This window comes from Vipera berus, assembly GCF_964194415.1.
Source record: "Vipera berus genome assembly, chromosome: 8".
In the NCBI taxonomy this organism is placed as follows: Eukaryota; Metazoa; Chordata; class Lepidosauria; order Squamata; family Viperidae; genus Vipera; species Vipera berus.
The window spans coordinates 20779769-20802577 of record NC_138211.1 but is presented as its reverse complement, the minus strand read 5'-3'; the positions used below and the strand labels follow the sequence as shown (position 1 = coordinate 20802577).

General features: G+C 40.8%; 2 protein-coding genes across 6 annotated transcripts in view; one reads left to right on the top strand and one right to left on the bottom strand.

The window, feature by feature from the left end:
* The window catches only part of IKBKB (inhibitor of nuclear factor kappa B kinase subunit beta), a 43915-nt gene extending 34457 nt beyond the window's left edge, over nucleotides 1-9458 (top strand). Inside the window, exons 22-25 of one of the 4 annotated variants that reach the window (XR_014027206.1) lie at nucleotides 1777-1951; nucleotides 2440-2524; nucleotides 8026-8090; nucleotides 9285-9458. The gene's annotated coding sequence lies outside the window, so the exon portion shown is untranslated. Of the gene's footprint in view, nucleotides 1-1064; nucleotides 1198-1776; nucleotides 1952-2439; nucleotides 2525-8025; nucleotides 8091-9284 lie in introns of those variants that run through there. The other 3 variants (XR_014027207.1, XR_014027208.1, XR_014027209.1) reach the window with 3 other exon arrangements.
* On the bottom strand, nucleotides 399-19346 carry VDAC3 (voltage dependent anion channel 3). Of its 2 annotated transcripts, none has more exons than XM_081333704.1 (10): nucleotides 19233-19346; nucleotides 9783-9900; nucleotides 8881-8952; nucleotides 8212-8261; nucleotides 5766-5918; nucleotides 4869-4921; nucleotides 4296-4523; nucleotides 3395-3545; nucleotides 2004-2061; nucleotides 399-1570 (listed from the first exon to the last, which is right to left on the bottom strand). In XM_081333704.1, exons 2-10 carry the CDS (start codon nucleotides 9808-9810, stop codon nucleotides 1479-1481), a joined length of 885 nt encoding a protein of 294 aa, XP_081189830.1. In that variant the 5' UTR covers nucleotides 9811-9900; nucleotides 19233-19346; the 3' UTR covers nucleotides 399-1478. The 2 variants fall into 2 exon arrangements, with proteins under 2 accessions (XP_081189830.1, XP_081189831.1); XM_081333705.1 differs by having other exon boundaries at nucleotides 19216-19259.
* Nucleotides 19347-22809: the final 3463 nt, after the last annotated feature.

Below are 22809 nucleotides of genomic sequence, written 5' to 3'. Positions count from 1 at the left end.
CTTCTTCAAATCTGCCTGGTCAAAACGTTTTGGTTTTTCTAACCAGGTTTTGTGTTGGGTTATGATTAAAAAATTGAAAGCAGTGAAATATCTAGGATCTGGGGAACCACCAATATTCCATGGTTCAATTATTCCCAGTGATATTTGTTTCCTGAAAAGAGGAATAAGTGGCTACATTTTAAAATACATTATTAAAATATAACGTTTTGTGCCTTAAAATCTTGCCTGATTTTTTCCAAGCCACGTTTTGCAGGCCTCAGAGAGCAGTTTTAAAAAAAAACTGCTCTCCAATTGTAAAGGATGTTCCTATTATTTTTTTTACAGTAGACCATAATGCAAGAAAATGTTGTAACAAAGGATATAAACTACCATTTCTAATACAGAAACAGACACAGTAGCTATTTTATTAATTTATTTGTTAAGCAGTATTGATAGTATCTGAAAGGCACACATTTTGATAATGATATTCCTTGAGAGGGAAATAGGAGAAAAATAACATATCCAGAATGGTGAGTGCTGCTATTCAGCATGCCTTTCTACAGTGGCGAAGAAAGGATCATTTAGCTGGCTACTATATTTATTCTCTATCAAGAACTAGATAAAAGAATTTAGTTTTTCTACTTGAGAGAGCACCAGTTTCAAAGATTTTCCTTTGGCAGCAAAACTGTGTGTTACAGGAGGAAATGTCATGCAACCCCTCCAACAATTATTTTTCTATCTTGGCTGGTTTGGTCCCAAACAAGAGAACATTTAGGATTTTAAAAATAGCATTAATCAAACAAAGGATTGGGTTCCAAATGTGATTTCATTTATTTCCATTTTGATGCAAAGAATTTAGTTTTTCTACTTGAGAGAGCACCAGTTTCAAAGATTTTCCTTTGGCAGCAAAACTGTGTGTTACAGGAGGAAATGTCATGCAACCCCTCCAACAATTATTTTTCTATCTTGGCTGGTTTGGTCCCAAAACAAGAGAACGTTTAGGATTTTAAAAATAGCATTAATCAAACAAAGGATTGGGTTCCAAATGTGATTTCATTTATTTCCATTTTGATGCAAAACCAAAGCTTTCGCTACAGCACAGAGACCAGTTTTACAAAAGGTCATGAAATGTCGGACATGCACGATGTGATGAAGTAACACAGAAGGACGGGAAGTGGGAGATTCTTCCTTTAACCAGATGCTATGCTGTCTTCCAAGGAACACTTTTAAAATAACTGAAGAACTGAACTGAAATGTAGCATTACAACTTCCATGGAACATTACAACCATTACAACTTCCATGCATTCCTTCAAGTATTGCCCTTCGTTAGGTTGCACTCTCCAGACTTCAATGTTGGGGGGTTACAACAATTCTTTGGAAGAATATCAAGTTCACACTTTTTTTGAAGTTTCACAGAAGAGTTTAAGGCCAGAACATGTGGGGTTTATTTTCTCCTTCATTTTCCAAATAAAGATCTAAGACTTCATCAAGACCTACATTAAGCTTCCAGCTCAAATCCCAGACCGATTTTATGGCCGCCGGTGCTGAAATTCTTGCCATCAATCAAAGTTGAGAGAGTCAACTTCACACCTGGTAGAAATATGTCATTGTTAGAGAATATAGCAGAATAAAGAATAAGAAAAAAAAAGACAAGACAGGAGGAAGCATGAGTGGTAGGTCTCAGGTTTTAATTTTTTGTTAAACTATCCATTTGCTGGGGAGTTTCACATGAGAAATCTCCAGATTAGCTTTGTTTAATCGAGCTCCCGTCCCTTCATTTGCCTTTCTGTTCTTAGGACAAGACTGTCTCTTGGCGCGATTGTTAGAACACGTTCTGTTCTTTGCCAGATTCATATGCTCCACCCCTGTGATCCACATGGAATCCCACTGTGCTATTCTGAATTTCAGCTGACATTGCCTGCATACTTGCAAGCCAATGGCCAGAATCACAAGAAGCTTTGTACAACTATGGTATTATTAAAATGAAAAGTTGAGCATTCAGGAAAGCAAATCATTAACATACCAGGCCGGAGAGTCTGAGTGTAACCAAGTCCAATGAGGCTGGCATTATTCACTTTGGCCTAAAAGAAAATAGAGTGTAGCATATGATGTGGGTTTCTTCCTACGATAAGCACTTATGCATATATTTTGAAGCTGAATTTTTTGAGAATTAGAGCTAACAACTTACAGATAAGGAAAAGCTAGTAACAATTATCCATAAAAAAGTTTTGCTGTGCAAGGATTCTTTCGGTGACCTTGGACAAAAGAATAGTTCCTACAACCATAGATATAAATCTTGCTGTTCTCATATATAAAACTACTGGAAAATAACTAGGGTGGGGTTTTTTTCAGTCTAGAGGCCATAAATTACTTTTGCCCACATGTCATTGGTAAATAAATAGATACAAGTTCTGTTAGAGGTTGCTGATAATAAAATTGCAATTTTTTTCCTACTCCAGATCCTCTGAAGTCTATCCATGAATCCCGGGTTAAGGTCCCCGCTTAAAGCTACCATCAGCAAATGATATATTCACACGTGTTTTTGTAAGCTAGTAGTGTTCACTGAAACATACAAAACAGTTCTAAAAGAAAAACTCATGAGTGATAAAAGGGAAAGTTTAATACTACAGTGTTTCCCATCATGGAAGTAAACTAATTAAAGGTGTTCTGTGTTCTATATTCTACACTAAGAAGTAGCAAAACCAGGTGCAACACATTCAGAGGGGAGGTTCAGAAATCTTGCTAAATGACGGTTTAAAGGTAAAGGTTTCCCCGCACATGCGTGCTAGTCGTTTCCAACTCTAGGGGCCGGTGCTCATCTCCGTTTCAAAGCCGAAGAGCCAGCGCTTGTCCGAGGACGTCTCCGTGGTCATGTGGCCGGCATGACTAGACGCCAAAGGCGCACGGAATGATGTTACCTTCCCACCGTAGTGGTCCCTATTTTTCTACTTGCATTTTTACGTGCTTTCGAACTGCTAGGTTGGCAGAAGCTGGGACGAGTAACAGGCGCTCACTCTGTTACACGGCACTCGGGATTCGACCCGCCAAACTGCCGACCTGATCGACAAGCTCAGCATCCTAACCCACTGAGCCACCACGTCCCCTTAAATGAAGGTTTAGTGAGATGCAAATAGTCCGTGCTTCCCCTCAGTTCTGCTGTTCAATGTCATGGCACCCAAACTTGGCAACAGCTAGCAAGTCAATTTCAAATCACAGTTCCTGAAGCTGGCCAAACTGAAATTAACCACAGCTTCTATGGCAGATTCAGAAAAATCATTAATCAACAAGGAGTTTCCAAACTTCTAAGTAAATAGGAGGAAACGAGAAAGGAGAGAAAAAGAGAATACGACATCCGAATGACTCCATTAACCAACACATAGTTGTAATATTCTAGAAAACTGGCAAAACTCTTACCGAGACAGAGGCTTTATCATCCAGCTGATATTTAGTGGCAATGCCAAACCGAGTGTTATTACTACCAGCAGTCCAAGCAAGACTTACAGCTGTTTCAACCTTGTCATTAACCTTCTGGTAGATTGAACCACCAAATTCAGTGCCATCATTCCTGTTGGTAACAAATAATAAGAAATACCACTTCTGCCCCTACTTAAAATAATTCTGCCTCAATTCAAGCCCCCTCCCACACCACCTGCTATTTCCCCTGTTGTCCTTCAGTAAACAGTCTGGTAAGAACTTGAATAATCTAATTGAATAATTTTCTTCTGGACTTTGCATTTTTTTAATGTATCCAACCCTTTAGAGTGAGGTAATGTACAAAGATTCCTCAAGAAGACTTGGAATTGAAAAGGTTGCAAAAATATCTCAATGGATTTCTCCCAGCTGTATCAGGAGATGGAACGAGCATGTATAAAGTTACAAATCACTTAATCCAAAAAATCAGAAATCTGCTTGCAACTTTTCCAACTATCATGTTTTATTCAAAGACTATATATATATATATATATATATATATATATATATATATATATATATATATATATTCTTGAGATATATATATTCTTCAGGACGGACATTACTACAACCAGCCTATCAGCTGTGTCTGCACTCTCTGACACGGTCAGCTATCCTCAAAATGTAGGGCCTTTTTCAAATTACAAAATAAAAAGCTAATAGCTGCTACTCTACCAAAATCTCAACTGATAAAGACAATTACAAAAGAATTGTAAGACTTTATTTAGTCTGAAGTCTGTACTCCCTACTACTAAGGACAGAGATCTGTTCAACTGTAACATCTCATTCACACACATACACGCACGTTCAGCCCCCTCCCCCCTCGTTCCCAATCAGTACTTACACATTTGTATGCAGCTGGAAATCTGCTGCCTTGTAACCCAAGGCAAAATTATTCTGTGAAAGTTTGGATTTGGCTGTGTCAAAAGCCATCTGATAGCCAGCAAGCCAACCATCGTAGCCCAAAACAGCCCAGCCATGAATGGTTGGTCCTGAGAGATCGATGTCAACATTACAACCTAAATTTATATATTCTCGTTTGTAAGATGTCTTCAACTTCCCACTTTTCTTCCTGGCAAAGGAGAGGTGAAGAAGAAGAAGAGGAGGAGAAAATGGAGTCAGGCTGTCTAGCATATAGCGCACTCTTATGTTTCATTGACATTTTCTATTAAATTTGAAGGATCAAAGCTCTGCCAACCCAGTCAGCAACACTTGAGAAGGCACCTATGGAATCCCCAAACTGTATTTTATTGACATGTTACACACATGTAGAAGAACATCTAATCTCTTACAGTTTGGTATTTTTCCAAAAGTGTCTGGGGTTCCAGGAGAGGGATTTAGAAAAATTGCCTGGATGTTACACCACATCCTGTGGGGAAGGGATATAATGAGAGAGATCTTTTAGAGGAATACTTACCCTGTATTTGGTACAAACATGGTTTCAAGACTCATCTTCATTCCCTCAGCCAGCTGGAGTGAAAAAAGGAAATGAATACATTGGTTCTTTCTTCCCACAATTTGGTTACGTTTTTGTCCTGTTTTAGGATCCTCTACTTCACATTTCTTGCTCTCTCAGTATATCACAGTAGAATTGTAACCCACAGAAGTGAAATGACTCCTGCAATGGTGTCCTATAAGTTGTGTTTTGGTTTTACAGACAAGGCACATTTACCGTTATAGCATGAAGCTCAATTGTTTGAAATTGAAAATTTGCTTTTCAAACACCAAATAGTATCCAAGCAGCACTGCTGTGTACTTATATTGAATTATACTTCAATTACTAGAAATTTAACTGTGAATCAAAATAATGGATAACATCTTAAAATCTCCCCAAAATTGGGGCTTGTGGAATTTGGAAGAGTTTCACTATTTTCTCAGATTTTCACTCAGAACTTCTCTTCCTAATCTTTAGATACTAGGAAAAAATCCACCCATAGCTCATCCTCAGATTTTAATTCTCCAAGGATTTTCACAGATCTAGTCCTACCCATGCTCATTTATTATTTATTTACTAATCAAATATACACTCTGCTGCAATCACAGCAGCTTACAAAATAGGAAAATACACTAACAGGATAAAAACGTAGCATAATGTTACTTTGATTATCTTTAATTTTGTACAAAATTAGTATGAAGATCTGCTCTAGGAAAAATATGGGAGAAAATGATTTTTTTAAAAAATATCTCCTCTATAATACACAAAATCTATTTTATTCTGGACTGTGCATAGAATAAATTAAGTGCAATTAATTGTATTAATCGTACTGATTTCTCCCAATGCAAGGCGTGTCTTAGCCTAGTTCCCCATTCTTACCTTATCTTCCATGGTGAGCTCTGTGCCTAAGGTGTTGTCGGTGTTCCATTTCTGAGTGAATGTAAGTCCATAATCCTTAAACTTATACTTAGTCTCAAGGTTGCCTGAGGCTTTGCCTGTGTCTGTGTTGGAAGAGCCACTAGTAGTAAATTCCTGTAAACAAATTACATTTTTCTTAAGTTGCAAATATTTGGGGGTTAGCATGCAATGTTGATAAATTCAAGCTCCATCTAACAGAATAACAGAGTTGGAAGGGACCTTGAAGGTCTTCTAGTTCACCCTGCTCAGGCAGGAAACCCTATACCATTTCAGACAACAAGGGTGTCCAACCTTGGCAACTTTTAAGACTTGTGATTTCAACTCTCAGTTGGCTGGGGAATTCTAGGAGTTGAAAGTCCACAAATCTTACAAGTTGCCAAGGTTGGACACCCCAATCTACAACATGATCCATATCTCCTGGGCAGCATTATAAATATAATCTATACTGAATTTCAGGACCTTATCAAGATAGATTTCTCCTGTCTGGGGTCTTATAATTCAGTGTGTGCCATGACACCGACGAAATTATACCTTTCCATACTACTATTAATCTATTACTATTAATAGTCTATTAATTCAGCAAGCTTTCCTGATTCTTTTCATTCTGGAGCCTTTGACTTAAGTTTCAAAACTCCCCTGCAAGAAAATCAGTGTTGATTTCGCTTTGTAACTTCCTTAGTAGCCTGCTCTTTGGAAAAGCATATGTCAGAGAATGAGAAGGCGATAAATATTCTCCATACATTTCTGGCAAGTGCCCTACTCCTTCAGTCATATCCAACAGGCAGTCCTCCGCAGAGGGGAACAGAAAAAATGCTGCCCATCCCTACCTTAATAAAACAGAATGTACTTAAAACTATCATACATTAGATCATGTAATGATATTTTTAAATCAAATAAATTCCATTATTCCAGGTTAATATATCTTAAGTGTTGCAAAGATGTAGAGGGTGGTCAGCCCTTCTGGTGGGTGGCCAATGCCACATAGAGCTACTGGGAGAACCATTTTTAAACCCCCACCTCCAGACAAATTTCAAAAACTGAACTCCCCACTAGAAATTCCACACTGTGGTAGATGCCAATATATATATAAAGGTAAAGGTTCCCCCGCACATGCGTGCTAGTCGTTTCCGACTCTAGGGGCCGGTGCTCATCTCCGTTTCAAAGCCGAAGAGCCAGCGCTTGTCCGAGGACGTCTCCGTGGTCATGTGGCCGGCATGACTGGACGCCAAAGGCGCACGGAACGCTGTTACCTTTCCACCATAGTGGTCCCTATTTTTCTACTTGCATTTTGACGTGCTTTCGAACTGCTAGGTTGGCAGAAGCTGGGACGAGTAACAGGCGCTCACTCTGTCACGCGGCACTCGGGATTCGACCCGCCAAACTGCCGACCTTCAGATCGACAAGCTCAGCGTCCTAACCCACTGAGCCACCGCGTCCCTAATATATATATATATATATATAAAACCCTCTGCCAGAAAGTATGCAACATTTACAATTAATCTGATCAGGGTTTAGGCCATGGGTCTTCAAACTCGGCCCTTTTATGACTCATGGACTTCAACTCCCAGAATTTCTCAGCCAGGCATGCTGGCTGAGGAATTCTGGGAGTTGAAGTCCATGAGTCATAAAAGGGCCGAGTTTGAAGACCCCTGGTTTAGGCCCTTTGACTGCTTCTAATAATCAAGCCCACTTCTAAAATTAGTGAGAATTTCTAAGCAGGTGAAGACTTTACACTGGGTTGGGGAATGGTGCAATGACTATGCAAAGTTTGATGTGATAAAATATGGGTGAATATTTTATGCCAAGCTCTCATTCTTTGGACAGTTCCAATATAAATGGTTCTTCTTAATAATGCAACACTTTAGAGCCTGTTTTTCACATTTTTTTAACCCTGGGAATGGCTTAGAGATACGACTGGGTCACAGTCTAAATAAATAAACCTTAACAAAAAGCATATAGAAGAGAATATAGTGTATTCTTACCAGCTAATTACACATCCAAAAAGTGTTGCATGCAAAAAGGGGGAAAAATTAAATTAGCACTGTTAATCCATCAGTAAAATTTGATTAATCCTACATATTACCATTTATACCTGGATTTCCAATTATATCAATCATATTATATATTCCTTCAGTTATTTATCTCTCTTAACTATAATTGCTCCAAGCATACTAGATAAATGCACAATAAAATTGCCATCAATCAAAATCTTTCTTTGCAGGTTACTATATCCACACTCCAAAATATTAAGGACTGAAAAAGTCGTCACAAAACACTGATAGAGAGGTAAGATTTGGGGATTCTAAAAAGGAATATTTGTTTGTGCTACTTCAGTATTACAGAGATTTTCAGGGATGTTTCATGAAGCCTTTTGTTACAGAAATTATTTAATAAGGTCACTGCTTACCACTCCGCTGGAAGACTTGGTCTTCAAATCTAACTTGACCATCCCAAACCCTAAAATTAAAATACATACCAAAATAGATGATGTGATAAACAGCATATATTTCTCTGAAATAGTTACAAACGCAATGTGACCATGTCACTTAACAACAGCAATTCCAGTTATTTGCCTGATCCTGTCATGCTCTTCTGAAGTTCTTAACAGGCTCAGGACAAATCTAGAGGTTTATCTGTCCCCACTAGGAATGAGTAAGTTACCATTTTCAGAATTTATTAAAATGGAAGGCAAGTTGGATGTAAATGCTTATAGTAAAAGCTAATATAATTAAGGAAACTGATTTATTAATAATTGTGGACTTTTGCCTCAAAATTATTCCATCTGAAAAAAATTATTATTTATTAATCAAGAACCCCTGCTATCACATTCTCTTTATGTCGCACAATTACCAAAGTCTAGAAAAATACATTTTTATCATGCTTGGGTTCCGAGCACTGCAAAAAAACTTGCAAATTTAATGTTATCCAATGATAAAAACCAACATTTTTTAAAAGTCATCTTAAAAGAAGATTTCCCTAAGAGATAAGTAGTACCAGAATATAATTTTTCTAGACAGCCAGTCTAAGGCTAAGGTGAAAAGAACAAAATTGGGTTTGTGGGCATTACACTACTCACCATATCCTTTGTTGAATACATCCCTAGCAGATTTCCCCAGGTCACAATAAGCTGGTGGAATATTCATAGGGTCTACAAGAAGCCAGATTACAATAGATTTAGAAATGACTCAAGCACACACGTGGACACAACTTGAGTAGTGGTTCACAACTCTTTATATATCACAAGTGACGACGTCCTGACAGTCTATTCACAAACCTTCAGGGATACAAGACTTGTGAAAAATACTGTATGTTAAAAAAACACAACAGCCAACAATTGAATTAGACTCCAGCAATACATTTCCTCCAAGGCCCTCCCTTTTATATCCTTCCAACAATAACATTATGACTCCTTTCAAGAATTTTCCATTCCTGCCCATCCTTCACATGTTTTGATCCCAACTTTCTTGACTCCTCCATAAGGAATTTCCAGGCCTGTGGGAAGCTAGAAGTTGGAAAGAGAGCTGAAGTTCAACAGGATATTTTCTTTGAGAGGAAATGTTGCTTTATTCCTGCTTTATTTTTGGACACTGGGACCTGTCTCTTTATATTAATAAATTAGTGCTAAATTGGTTGCCGACTTTGTAATGTGAATCTCTTAGCCTTGTTTTTCCATTCACAAAACTGAAATGCTATTCACTAACAACCTTATCTCTATTAACTTTTCCAAAAGTTTAATAGGTTTTTTTTCTGAAATTTGATCAACAAGAATTTTAGTCTTGCCAGACTCAGTTCTAATATGGCCCCACAGAAGACAAACAAGAACTCCTTGCAAATGTTCAACAAAAGGCAAGATCAAAGAGTAATTTTCTTATTAACACCACCTCAGGACTCTTGGTTTCTAATTATTTAAACTTTTGAACGTCTTTAAAAATACGCATATTTATGTAGACATTTATAGAGAACGAGAAAGAGATCTACCTGAGACTCTAGGGGGACAGGCGAACATGGTTGCAGACTCTGTATTTCACAGTTGAGCTCCTAAATCATTTACTTCTCACTGTGAATCTACAGAAGGACACTCCTCTTTTAAGTATACCTGTCAAGTATGGAAGAGAAGAAAAAAGTGTTATCATTAGAATAACTAGCACTTGCGAGAGACTGCAATAATTTTTTACTCATAATCCAAGTTTACCTTTTTTAAAAAAAATAAATGTACTGTACGTTTAATATTCTTAAAATTCTGAACCCCTAATCCCAAATTTAATTCCTTTGATGTACAGTTAGAATACTTTTCTAATAAAGGGCATCTAATGCAGGCCATGATGATACACCTGATGCATTATATTTAATACCAGGGAAATTCAGATCTCAGTTTTATTGGACCACAATATTCCAGTGTGACTCTAAATCAGTTTCCATTTCTCAGTCTAAACATAGTTCACACAATTCTTTTGGCATCCATCTTTTTAAGTCCCAGTAAGTTAAAAGAATTTCTTGGTGAACAGTTTTGATTAACCTCAAAAGACATTTGAGTATGCCGGCAACATACTATTTTAAAATATTATTTTCAGTGACACCAACTTCTATGAGAATCAGAATCAGCATATTGTTAAGTGCTACATATACTTTCTCATACTGTAACATTATTTGTTGACTAGGTATCCCAGTTTCTCTGAAAAATGCGTATTTGCCTTTGGTATATGAATTCAAATCTACATTCCTTCTATCTTAAAGATTCTGGATGTGAAAAGTGACAAACACTACTTACTGGCTTCATCCCAAACAAAATTCCAAAGAGTAAGCAAGCACTCCTCCAAATATGTAGGAAGCCATCATGGACAATATGTATGGAGAGCAGTGTCACGCAAAATATGACATTTATTTATTTAATCAAATGTAGATGACCACTTCTCTCACCCAAAGTGACTCTGAGTAGCATACAATAAAGCCAATGATTTACACATATTATAAAATCAATTAAAACAATTACATTATTATTAAAACCAAGTTCAAATCAGAATGTTACATGTTGTGCGGTCTCCCTGCTGTCAAGGCATCCCCAGGCCTGATGAAAAAACCATGTTCTGAGAGCTGGATCAGACTATACAAAGGGACATTCCAAGTGTTCCAATAATAGTGTGACCTTGAAGGGTTCCACTTCTGGAACACCTAGGTCACAGGTCTGCAACCCGTGGCTCTCTTTCAGCCGTCTCCTGCGGCTCCCAGTCCTCTGCCATGTGCAGTCCCCCCCCCAAAAGTGGGACTAAAAACGTTCAACCAATCAATTCAAATATGCAGGGTAGGTGCATATCTTGCCTTGTCTCCACTCTTCAGTCAAACCCTGTTCTGCATATGTGTGCATGTACGCGCATGTGCACACATTTTTTGCGGCTCCCAGTTTTTCCTTTTGTGAGGGAACCGGTTCCGAGTGGCTCTTTCACTGTTTCAGGTTGCTGACCCCTGACCTAGGTGGATCTAGTTTGAAGTCAGACCATTACTGGACACTTGGAATGGGCTTGTTTTGAAGTTGTAACAATCTGTTCCAGAGTCAGAACTATGTGATAGCAAATTCTGCATATTTCTAAGCACGAGACTGTGTATATTTGAGGGATGCACCTGTACATTAAGAAAGCACACCAATGTCAGGGGGGTTCTAAAATGTATCACAGATGCAGGCTTCCACCAGAATATACTTTCCATCTGAATGTTGGCAAAATGGATAGTACTGGGACAGATCTTGAGCAGGTTTTTTTAAAAAATAAAAATAAAAAGTCACACTCGTTTTAATACATTTGTTGAGAACTTGAAAGAAATCTGCTATTTTGGGCTGCCCATCAGAAAGACTATTGATAGGATACAACTCTGAATAAGCTTCCATACAGAATGTAATGAGAGGTGATAAGCGAAGAATAGGTAGCTCAGCAAAAGCAGCACGCTCCCATTCAGTCATCCCATCTGTTCCTAACCTTACCGTTTACTAGTTTCTGCAAGTTAATGATTCCCCAAACTTGCAGACCTGTTTAAAAAAACGGAGATTCAGACTAAGCCTTACTGTTCTTCACATTAATTCTTGTCACAATGATTGTTCCAAAATATACATCATTCGGCAAAATTACACACAAATATTCTTCTACTTTCCTTTGTATCTATGACATGCACACCTTCTGCTGTCCAGTTCTTATAATCCTTTTTCAGTTCTGTCCTCGCTCATACCATTTGCTGCTTAGATAAAATAGGTAAAGGTTCCCCCGCACATGCGTGCTAGTCATTTCCGACTCTAGGGGCCAGCGCTCATCTCCGTTTCAAGCTGAAGAGTCAGCGTTTGTCCGAGGACATCTCCGTGGTCATCTGGCCGGCATGACTAGATGTCAAAGGCGCACGGAACGCTGTTACCTTCCCACCGTAGTGGTCCCTATTTTTCTACTTGCATTTTTTTTACGTGCTTTCGAACTGCTAGGTTGGCAGAAGCTGGGACGAGTAACAGGCGGTCACTCTGTTACACAGCACTTGGGATTTGACCCGCCAAACTGCCGACCTTCTGATCGCCAAGCTCAGCATCCTAACCCACTGAGCCACCGTGTCCCTTTAGATAAAATACTTCACTATAAAAAATAAACAGCACCAAGGGTATCTTGCGTACAGACTGGGTGTAACTACGGACAAGCTATTCTCATCTCTCTCTCTTCTCTTCCCCACCCCCAAATCACTTCTAGTATCAGGGATTGCAAATAGAATTTGTTTTTGGGTTTTTTGCTTGGCCAAGAAATCCGATTTGGGAGAGGGGAACAAACATCTAATGCAATTTCCATAGTTAGAATCTACACTATTACAAAAATGCGTCAGTTTCAACTACCCTTCAATTATATCATTTCTCAGGTGAAAGAATACAAAAGGAATTCTATTCAAAAACAGAATGTCATGGTTCCAACAGATGCAATTCTTCAAAGAACCTGGAGGCATTGTTTACCTTAAGGAGTCTTTAATCAAAAGAGCATAGCTTTGGCAGATATATGGTCAAGCCGAAATCTGGATTCCCCTCCCCTAAGCACACAGTATCAAAGCACAGTTCCTCCTTTTAATTAACCGTCATAAATCACATTCTCCAATTAGTTTGAATTGTAAACTTTCCCTCCTGTTTAACAACCCACCAAATTATCTTCTCTTATTTCAAAACAGCCTTGAGAGATATTCTTCCTACTCCCCCCAGCATCAACTAATCCTAACTCTAAAAGTAACTTAACACACATGTTTTAAAGAAGCAAAGCTGCCTCTCCACATGTTGTCAAAGCAAGAACATCTGATGTTAGCAGCCTTGACACAGATCTGGGATGCAACTGCCATCTCTGAATCATGAGAAAAAGCCAACACCGAGGCTGCAAGGCACAGCACCTAGATCAGGGATATCAAACACTCAACGTCACGTGACGTGACATATCGCGACGTTTTTGCCGTTGCCGGCAATGGGGTGGACGTGGTTTTGCCATGATGCATCCGGCCCACGGGCTGGCAGTTTGACACCCCTGACCTAGATGAAATGCACTGGATGGGCTTATAACCAGGCCACCACAGGTGAATTTACAGCAACTCTATCAGCTGAGGCACTGCAAGGAAGAAAGCAATAGCAAATGAATTCTTCACATATGCCATGAAAATTCATGGAAAGAAGCTCAATACAAGACTATCAAGTTGCTGATTGATGAGACACATACATACACGTTTGGACTTAACCATTTGGCTACCAGGAAAATACAAAATAGGTAGTATAACATGACTGGATCAACAATTCTGTGAAGTCCGTTTGCTTTTATACTGAATTGTTACACTGTACCTGGAAGAAAAACTCAGAACTTACTCAAAGCATTCAAGCTGGGAACATGGAAATACGATTATTGTTAAAATGGAAATGATACAGACTGGACAAAATATTAGGAATAAATCAACTAAAATCGACAAGAATGGGACATTTCCATCAGACAAATTCAGAATGAATATAGATTTATTTATTTATTTAATTTATTTATTTTTATTCCATTTATATCCCGCCCTTCTCCGAAGACTCAGGGCGGCTTACAAGCTTAGCAGTAGCCTTCATTCTATGTATATGCCTGCTTATTAGGACTTTCGCCCCCCCCCCAAGCGGCATTATTACAAAGTCAGCTTAATTGCCCCCAACAATCTGGGTAAAAAATGGCATAGAATTACAATTAAAATTCCAGAACATACTTTTATAATGGAATATAACTCAGTTAGTGACAGAATAATCAGATTTATGGACAGATACTCAATTTCACAATTACATAGGTGTACGCACAAAGATACTGGAGAAATTGTGGATGAATTCTGTAGAATACAACAAATAGCAGATCAAGTATTAAATAAAGATGTACTAATAATTACTGGCAACTTTAATGCAAAAATTGGAGAATGTTTAGATTAGAAACCTGCAATGATGCAGGAGGACAATGACTGACAGAGTTTCATATAAAAAATAGCCTGTGTTGCTAAGTCATTACTTCAATGACACAATTCAGGAACATTCTCCATTTTGAATTCAGAGCATCACTTTCTAATTTATACGTTATGCTGTTTGTCTCATTCATGAAGTTTTTGCAAAGGGCATTCCAAATAATACCCTACTCCATTTTTCCCCCTGCATGTGCTTACTTTGTCTGAATAGCTTCTACTAAGATTGCTAGTAGGGAAAAACATGAACTTTGTGTAAGAAAGCAAAATTCATTCTTGCACTGATGCTGTGCTCAAATGAAACTATACCACGTAGTTCAGTCTTACCAGATGTTGGTTCATGGTATGAACTACAAGATCAGCAGCTTACTGATTTTCAAAAGCAGTGCCTGCAACAAGCTTAGATGTTTCTGTGACTAACAACATTGTAAGGTGAGCTCAGACTGCTCTTTCAGACTGCTACTGCAGCACAGCATTTCCATAAGGGGGTACCAAAAAATTCAAATAAAAGCCCTTACAAAATTAATATCTGGTATTAATATATACCTAGTTAAGTTGAGGCATGGTAATCCAGTCAACTGCAAGCTGTAACTATTAGGAACTTTTAAACTAAGTTGTTTCAACTCATCATTCAATTGTTTTGAAAGGAAACACTGGAAGTGAGTTACTTCCTATTTTAGCAAAAGAATCTACTTCTTTGAGGCACCAGTAAATTCCCCTTTGAATTGATGTAACAAGTATGAGGGCAGTTTTAGCCCAAGCTTCCTATAATATACTATAAATAAATCACTTTAATAACCTAGTTCAGGGATGTCAAACTGCCGGCCCATGGGCCGGATGCATCATGGTGAAACCGTGCCCACCCCATTGCCAGTAATGACAAAAAAGTCATGATACATCGCAACACGTCACATGACGTTGCAAGATTGACAGCCCTGACCTAGATGAACCACAAAGTAGCATAATCAAACAGGTGAATTTACACAACAGGTTAAGTACAAAAATGCAAACAAAGGTAAATTTAGTTGCGTTTACTAGAACAATGTTTTTCAGCTCTGGCAACTTTAAGATGGATTTCAACTCTCAGAATTCCTGAACCAGCAAAATAAATATGCATATATATGATTTATGTTCACACGACTCTAAATAAACAAGAATTTGTGTAGGTATTCCTAGATACAACCCATCTGCTGATTCAAAATAGCTCAGGTATTAAAGCTGAAGCACTCTATATACATGGTACAATACATGTATCATCAAATACTGTCTCATATATAATTTAATAGAAGCCTTAGAATATATTGCAAGAGGTGAACTAGACAAAGGACAAGAACACTTTTGAATATGTTGAGAACACAATTTTCCATCTTTTAGCCATGTTTTAAGTTTGTTTTCAAAAGATGTATTGGAATACCAAGGTAGCCAGTATTTTCAAACATTTTTTCATTGGTGGATTGTGACATCACTGCTGACTTCACAATACTTGTAATTCCCCATGTGACCTAATTAGGGATAAGGGAGAAGGCATTATTGCATGCTCTATTCAGGGGTGGCCTACGGGCTAGATGAGTCACGTGCAGGCCATGCCCAACTCGCTCCGCAACGGCAAAACGTTACAATACGTCATGATACGTCATGTGACGTGATCAAGTTTGACACCCATGCTCCAATTCATTCTTCATTTTCAAATTTCAAAATATTTGACCAAACTGAGAATGACATAAGGTGATGGATAGATTGGGGAGTACTTAGTTCTTGAGCTCCTGATAAAAAGGCAAAATATGCATGTGATAAATAAATTTCTATTCAACCAAAAAGCTCTTTATGGCCTGAAACTTGTAAGCCTTCAAGATTTTAAAATGGGGCTTTGACCCCCACCCCCTTAAACTAAAATGATGGATGAGACAATCTTATGGGAGTACATAATTGGGGAGTCCTGGTTGTATGTTGCTTATATGGGTTTCTTGATTTATGTTCTTGATGTCGTATAGCTTTTTTTTTGCAATATAGTATTTTCTTTGAGATTTTATTTAATGTATGCCATCAGAGTCATGAATCCATTTGGGTCACTTTATAAATATTATGAATACATGCCACTCAAAAGCTATTTTGAAGAAAGTAATTCAAATATTATTTATACCACCTTCCCACTAAGTCCTATCATCCTCTTTAAAAATGACCATAAACTAGTTTACATAAGCATGCTGGTCACCTGCTGCTTGGAGCAGACATTCTTCAAATGTTTTTATCTTACCATATCTGTCTGAAAGTTCAGATTAAAAAATAAACCAAGCACAATCGCCCAACAGTCATGCTAGTTGAGGTCAGGGTAGTGGCCCAATCTGCTAGCCCAGATGGCATCAAGTTGGGAAATTCTACATTAAACTGAGTTAGATGGACAGACATCTGGCCTAATTTAAGACGCCTTAAATTCGATGTTTTAAAACTTAAGAGGCAATCAATAGCCTTTCCATAGCTGTATTTATTATATTCTGCTACCTTACCTTTCTTGCCAAGAAGCCAAGTCACTATATTGGTCCCTCCAGTGTTGATCTGTAGAGCCACCCTTGTCAGAAAGGCTAGGTTCAAAAAGACTTCCTGCGGGTTGCTCAGTGGGTCTCTTTGCTACGCAAGGGACTGAACCTCAATCTAGTCTCTCCGATTATGATCAGCACACTCCATCTCCTGTCTCATTTTCAGCCCAAGCCTCTCCAATTCTAATCCAATATTACCACCAATCCTTTCCCAGACATGTCAGAACTGCAATTCCTAACAAACACATCTGAAGAATTGGCTTTGGAACCTACCCATCTTGCACAGAGATGACTTTGCTCCCTCCCTGCTGCCCCTCCATGGCAGCCTAGGCCCTCAACATGCTGAACCAAACCCCAAGGTTGAGAAACCAAAATGGCTTATGAGCAGGCCTGCCAGGCCAAAGTAAACAATGCCCATTGTGACTTCATGGGATGCACTGGTCTCCCTCCACCCCACCCCCCCACCCCTCAAGGGGAGGTGTCATGTGTTGAGTCTTTGGCTTAGCAATCACGCTTTGGACTGGCTTTTGATTTGATTTGCCATCCCACTTTTCCTTACAAATAACCCAAGGTGGTGAACACATCTAACATCCCGCTTCGTTTCCTTTATTTATATCCCGCTTTTATTGTTTTTACAAAGAAGCCAAGGGGGCCCATCACGTATCCAACACACCTTCCTCCTCCTCCTCCTCCTTCCTATCTATCCCGCTTCGTGTCATTTATTTATATCCCGCTTTTATCGCTTTTACAAAGAAGCCAAGGGGGCGATCACGTATCCAACACACCTTCCTCCTCCTCCTCCTCCTTCCTATCTATCCCGCTTCGTTTCATTTATTTATATCCCGCTTTTATCGTTTTTACAAAGAAGCCAAGGGGGCCCATCACGTATCCAACACACCTTCCTCCTCCTCCTCCTCCTTCCTATCTATCCCGCTTCGTGTCATTTATTTATATCCCGCTTTTATCGCTTTTACAAAGAAGCCAAGGGGGCCCATCACGTATCCAACACACCTTCCTCCTCCTCCTCCTTCCTATCTATCCCGCTTCGTGTCATTTATTTATATCCCGCTTTTATCGCTTTTACAAAGAAGCCAAGGGGGCCCATCACGTATCCAACACACCTTCCTCCTCCTCCTCCTTCCTATCTATCCCGCTTCGTTTCATTTATTTATATCCCGCTTTTATCGCTTTTACAAAGAAGCCAAGGGGGCCCATCACGTATCCAACACACCTTCCTCCTCCTCCTCCTTCCTATCTATCCCGCTTCGTTTCATTTATTTATATCCCGCTTTTATCGTTTTTACAAAGAAGCCAAGGGGGCCCATCACGTATCCAACACACCTTCCTCCTCCTCCTCCTTCCTATCTATCCCGCTTCGTTTCATTTATTTATATCCCGCTTTTATCGTTTTTACAAAGAAGCCAAGGGGGCCCATCACGTATCCAACACACCTTCCTCCTCCTCCTCCTTCCTATCTATCCCGCTTCGTTTCATTTATTTATATCCCGCTTTTATCGTTTTTACAAAGAAGCCAAGGGGGCCCATCACGTATCCAACACACCTTCCTCCTCCTCCTCCTCCTTCCTATCTATCCCGCTTCGTGTCATTTATTTATATCCCGCTTTTATCGTTTTTACAAAGAAGCCAAGGGGGCCCATCACGTATCCAACACACCTTCCTCCTCCTCCTCCTTCCTATCTATCCCGCTTCATTTCATTTATTTATATCCCACTTTTATCGTTTTTACAAAGAAGCCAAGGGGGCGATCACGTATCCAACACACCTTCCTCCTCCTCCTCCTCCTCCTTCCTATCTATCCCGCTTCGTTTCATTTATTTATATCCCGCTTTTATCGTTTTTACAAAGAAGCCAAGGGGCCCATTACGTATTCAACACAGCTTCCTCCTCCTCCTCCTCTTCCGTCGCCCACCCTTCAGTGCTGGGGGCTCAGCCAGCATCCTCCACCGCTGGACCAAGTGGAGAGGCTTAGTGGCAACTCCAGCTCCACCACCTGCAGGGGAGGCAGCCTCAGCACGTGGAGGGGGGAGGGGCGCTGGCTAAGGGGCTCATAATGTCTCCCCGATTCGGGCTCCAGAAACGCCACACACACACACACACACACACACACACACACCCCTTGCCCCTCGTCCCCCCCCACAACCGCTCCCACGTGGCCAACCGAGATAAGGGGCTAAGTACGGCTTTAACCCAGAGTAACAATTGCCACAGGAGAGGCGTTTCCCCACACCCCCCCCCCAGAGCCCTCAGCCCCATCGAAGCCCTCGAGGCCAGGCCTTCGCCTCCCCTACAGCTTCCCCAGCCGCCGGCTGCCCCTGTGAGCGGGAGATGGGTGACGTCCTTCCCGCCAAGCGAAGGGGAGCCGGCTCTCCCGCCCCCCCCGCAAGCCGCCTCACTGGCCCACCGGCCGCACCTCAGACTGTGCCGCCGCCCGACCGTCCCTCCTTGTCAAGCTGAAGGTCTCTCCTTCGTTTCCGCGCAGCGCGCAGGCGTAACGCTCGAGGCCCGGCTTTGGCCACGCCCTTCGCCGAACACAGCCTCCGGGGCGCAGGCGCATCGGATCTTACTAGCGCCGTCGGTCTCGCGCGGGTTCCGCGCAGCCTTTTCGCCGCGCAGGCGCGCTGGGCCTACGGTTTCAACTTCAAATGGAAGCGTTTCCTCCGCTCGGTTTAATTGACGCGGGGGGGGGCAGGGGGGGCCGGAGGAGGGCGGGCGTGGGAAAAAAAGAAAAGAAGAGGCTACTCCGCGGGCGCGTAGGATTATTTCATTGGAAGTTGTAGCTGAGAGCATTTGCAAACTGCAAAATTAAGGAAGGGCGTTAAGAAGAAAAACATTGCAGAAAGGGTTGGAGTGTTTCCGAATCATGTCATTGTCCTCTAATCAATACACTTATTAAATCTTGTAATGAATCATGACGTCGGCAACTTAAATGATAATATTTATTTGCATTGAATTTTGCATTCAAGTCTCCTGAAGCTAGGATGCTGCCCTGCGCAGGAGAAACCAAATGTAGCCTAATGGTACAATATATAAACCCCTCGCTCTCCAGCGTTATAGGGGCTTCAGCAGCTCGATGGGCTTTGTGGTCACGATGCCAGGCGCAGGAGGAATCCGGGGTCCCATTCCATCGGAACCAGCGGGACAAAAGTCACCCGAGTCGAGGTGGTGACGTGCCGCTTCTTCTTTAAGGAGGGGGGGGTCGGACGCTCCGCTTTGATCGGGCATCCCGATTGTGGGGAGACATCCGGGTGCACACCTGCCTTAATTTAGATCTAGCAAGTCAAGGCGCGGGGATCAACTGCCCGTTGTTGGTCGTTTATTGCGCTAAAACGCACGGATTCAGGCTGCAGAACATCGAGAGACCGCCAGATGGCAGGAAAACGCCGGCGAGCTGTCTCAGAAGCCCCCTAGTGGCGCGCTGGAGTTTTGCAGCCGTTCTAATAGCACTTGAGGAAGAACCCGGTTAGATTGAATCAATGCAGATAGCCCAGGGGTAGGCAACCTTGGCTCTTTTATGACTCATGGACTTCAACTCCCAGAATTCCTGAGCCAGCTGGCTCAAGAATTCTGGGAATTGAAGTCCATAAGTCATAAAAGAGCCAAGGTTGCCTACCCCTGAGATAGCCAGTCAAACGAATCCAACCTTTCACCCGAATTCCACAGCAGAAACAAGCACGGAAAAGAGCAAGATGCTCCTGGATTATTATTTTTAAAAAAGGTGCTGTAAACGGTCATTTTTTGAACTTTGGAACTGCTCAGAAGTTGACCTTTTCCTCTGTGGGGAACAGAAGTTGCTTAAGTCAATAGGGAATTGTAAAAGTCGTTTTCTTTATTGGGCGTTTTCATGTTTGCAGAAATGCATATAAGGTAAACTTCTGAAGACATTGTTAGACGCATTAGTCTATGATGGCAAAAAAAGGTTCAAAGGCTGAACGAACACCATTTAATGAAAAGCATCAATTGGAAAAGATGCTGCCAAGCTCCCGTTTAAAGTCTCTTTACAGGTAGTCCTTGACTTACAACCACAATTGACCCCAAAATTTCTGTTGCTAAGCAAGTTAAGTTTCCCCCGTTTTATGACCTTTCTTGCCACAGTTAAGGGAATCACTGCAGTTGTTAAGTTTGTAATATGGTTAAGTGAACCTGGCTTCCCCCCTGGACTTTGTCAGGTTGCAAAATGGGATCACAGGACCCCAGAACACGTCAACCAGTACACTGCAACTCTTGAGTCAGTGGCCAAGCCTCTGAATTTTATTCACTACCATGAAGATGCTGCAACGGTCATGTGAAAAACAGTCATTTCACTCCCCCCCCCCCAATGCCACTTACTGTAACTTCAAACTAAATGTTTTTAAGTTGAAGATTACCTGCCTTTTATTCCTTAACAATTTCTGTGCCCCAAAGTTGCTCTCCAACAGTTGCTGAGAAATGTTGGCCAGGGATATTATTTTGAATGCTGTTTTTTTGTTAAATCAGTGTAAAAAGTAAAAATGCTCTTATTAGCTCATCTAACTCAAATTAATCGGGTTTTTCTGCAGTATAGGGCCCCATTTCTATTTTCCAGTGGTGCCCCATCCTCTTATTAAATAGGCACAACCCTGCTTCTTTTGACATCTGCTAAGCAACAAATGTTGAAAAATGGCATTAGCTTTTCATGCAGAAGTCTGCTTGATTTTCTTTCCCGTACTAAAGCCAAAATAGCTGCCCACGTAAGTATTTGCTCAGCAAGACATATTAATAAGGTAATTTTCTTTGGTTTTAGAAACATTGACGCAGGGGAAGCATTGGAGGGTGTCCCAGAGATTTGACTAATTAGTCGATTAGAAAGATGCTAATGGCATTGCCAGGTAACTCTGCCCTGTATTTTTGAGATTCTCTCCTGTAGGAGCATGAAACTTTCCCCAATTAGCCCCCCCACCAAAGCTCTGATTTGCATATTGGTGGCAGTTGATGCAGGTATGCTTACCTGAAGATAAACCCAGAATAAAATCTCACAAAAGCAACTGGTTCCGCCTGCAGCTCTCTTCCTTGCTGCTTTTTAAAACGAGTTTATCATTAACTTTTGTTACTGCTGATCGTCCCCGATTCAGTCCCAAATATTTACAGCACTTTTCTTGAGATTTGTTGATGTATCTTGGTCCCATTTAAAAAAAACAGCAAAAACCAGGTTTCAACAACCCCCCACCCTGAATTTAAGTTGGAGAGCACAGTCCATTAGGGAAGAAGCCATACCCCAGCCACGCTTTCCAGATCAGGCGGTTCATGTAAAACAAGCTGTAAAACCCAGCCTTTAACCTTGTATTAAGAGAGCTAGTTTGGTGTAGTAGTTGAGGTGCTGGCCTAGAAACCAGGAGGCAGCGGGTTCAAGCCCCACCTTAGTCACGAAAGACATCTGGGAGATTCTGGGCTAATTCCTCTGTCAGCCCAGCTCTCTTCACTAGGTTGTTATTGTGGGGAAAATAGAAGGAAGGAGTAGTATATATGTTCACTTGTCAGGATAAAAAAAATATATCTAGTAACATTAGACACAGGCTACTCATGAGTAAGTGGCTCACGTCTCTGCGTTCAGCCAGCCAGAAGGCCGTATCTCGGCTTTGGAAAATGGCCCGGAATAGCTTCCAGGAACAAGCTGAACTCTCTTCAAGTCATTATCTCTTGTTCTGTTCAGCAGCATAGCGGGGAGGGAGCATTTCATTCAAAGTTACCAACACGGAGAGGCAATCTCCCACACATAAGGTTTTTGAGATGGATTCTTATCTAGGGAATGTGTTTTAGCCAGGTTTAAACGTCATTCACTCAATATTGTCTTCCACTTCATTAGCTCATGAAAATCAGTCAAGCAGCAGGAAGCACCGTTGAGGAAGCCGTTCTTTTAGCCAGACCCCCAGCACTACTTAAGATGCTGGGTTGCTGATCGGAAGGTTGGCAATTTGAGACCCAACAACTAGGGCGTGACGGGAGTGAGCTCCTGGCCTCGCCCCAGCTCCTGC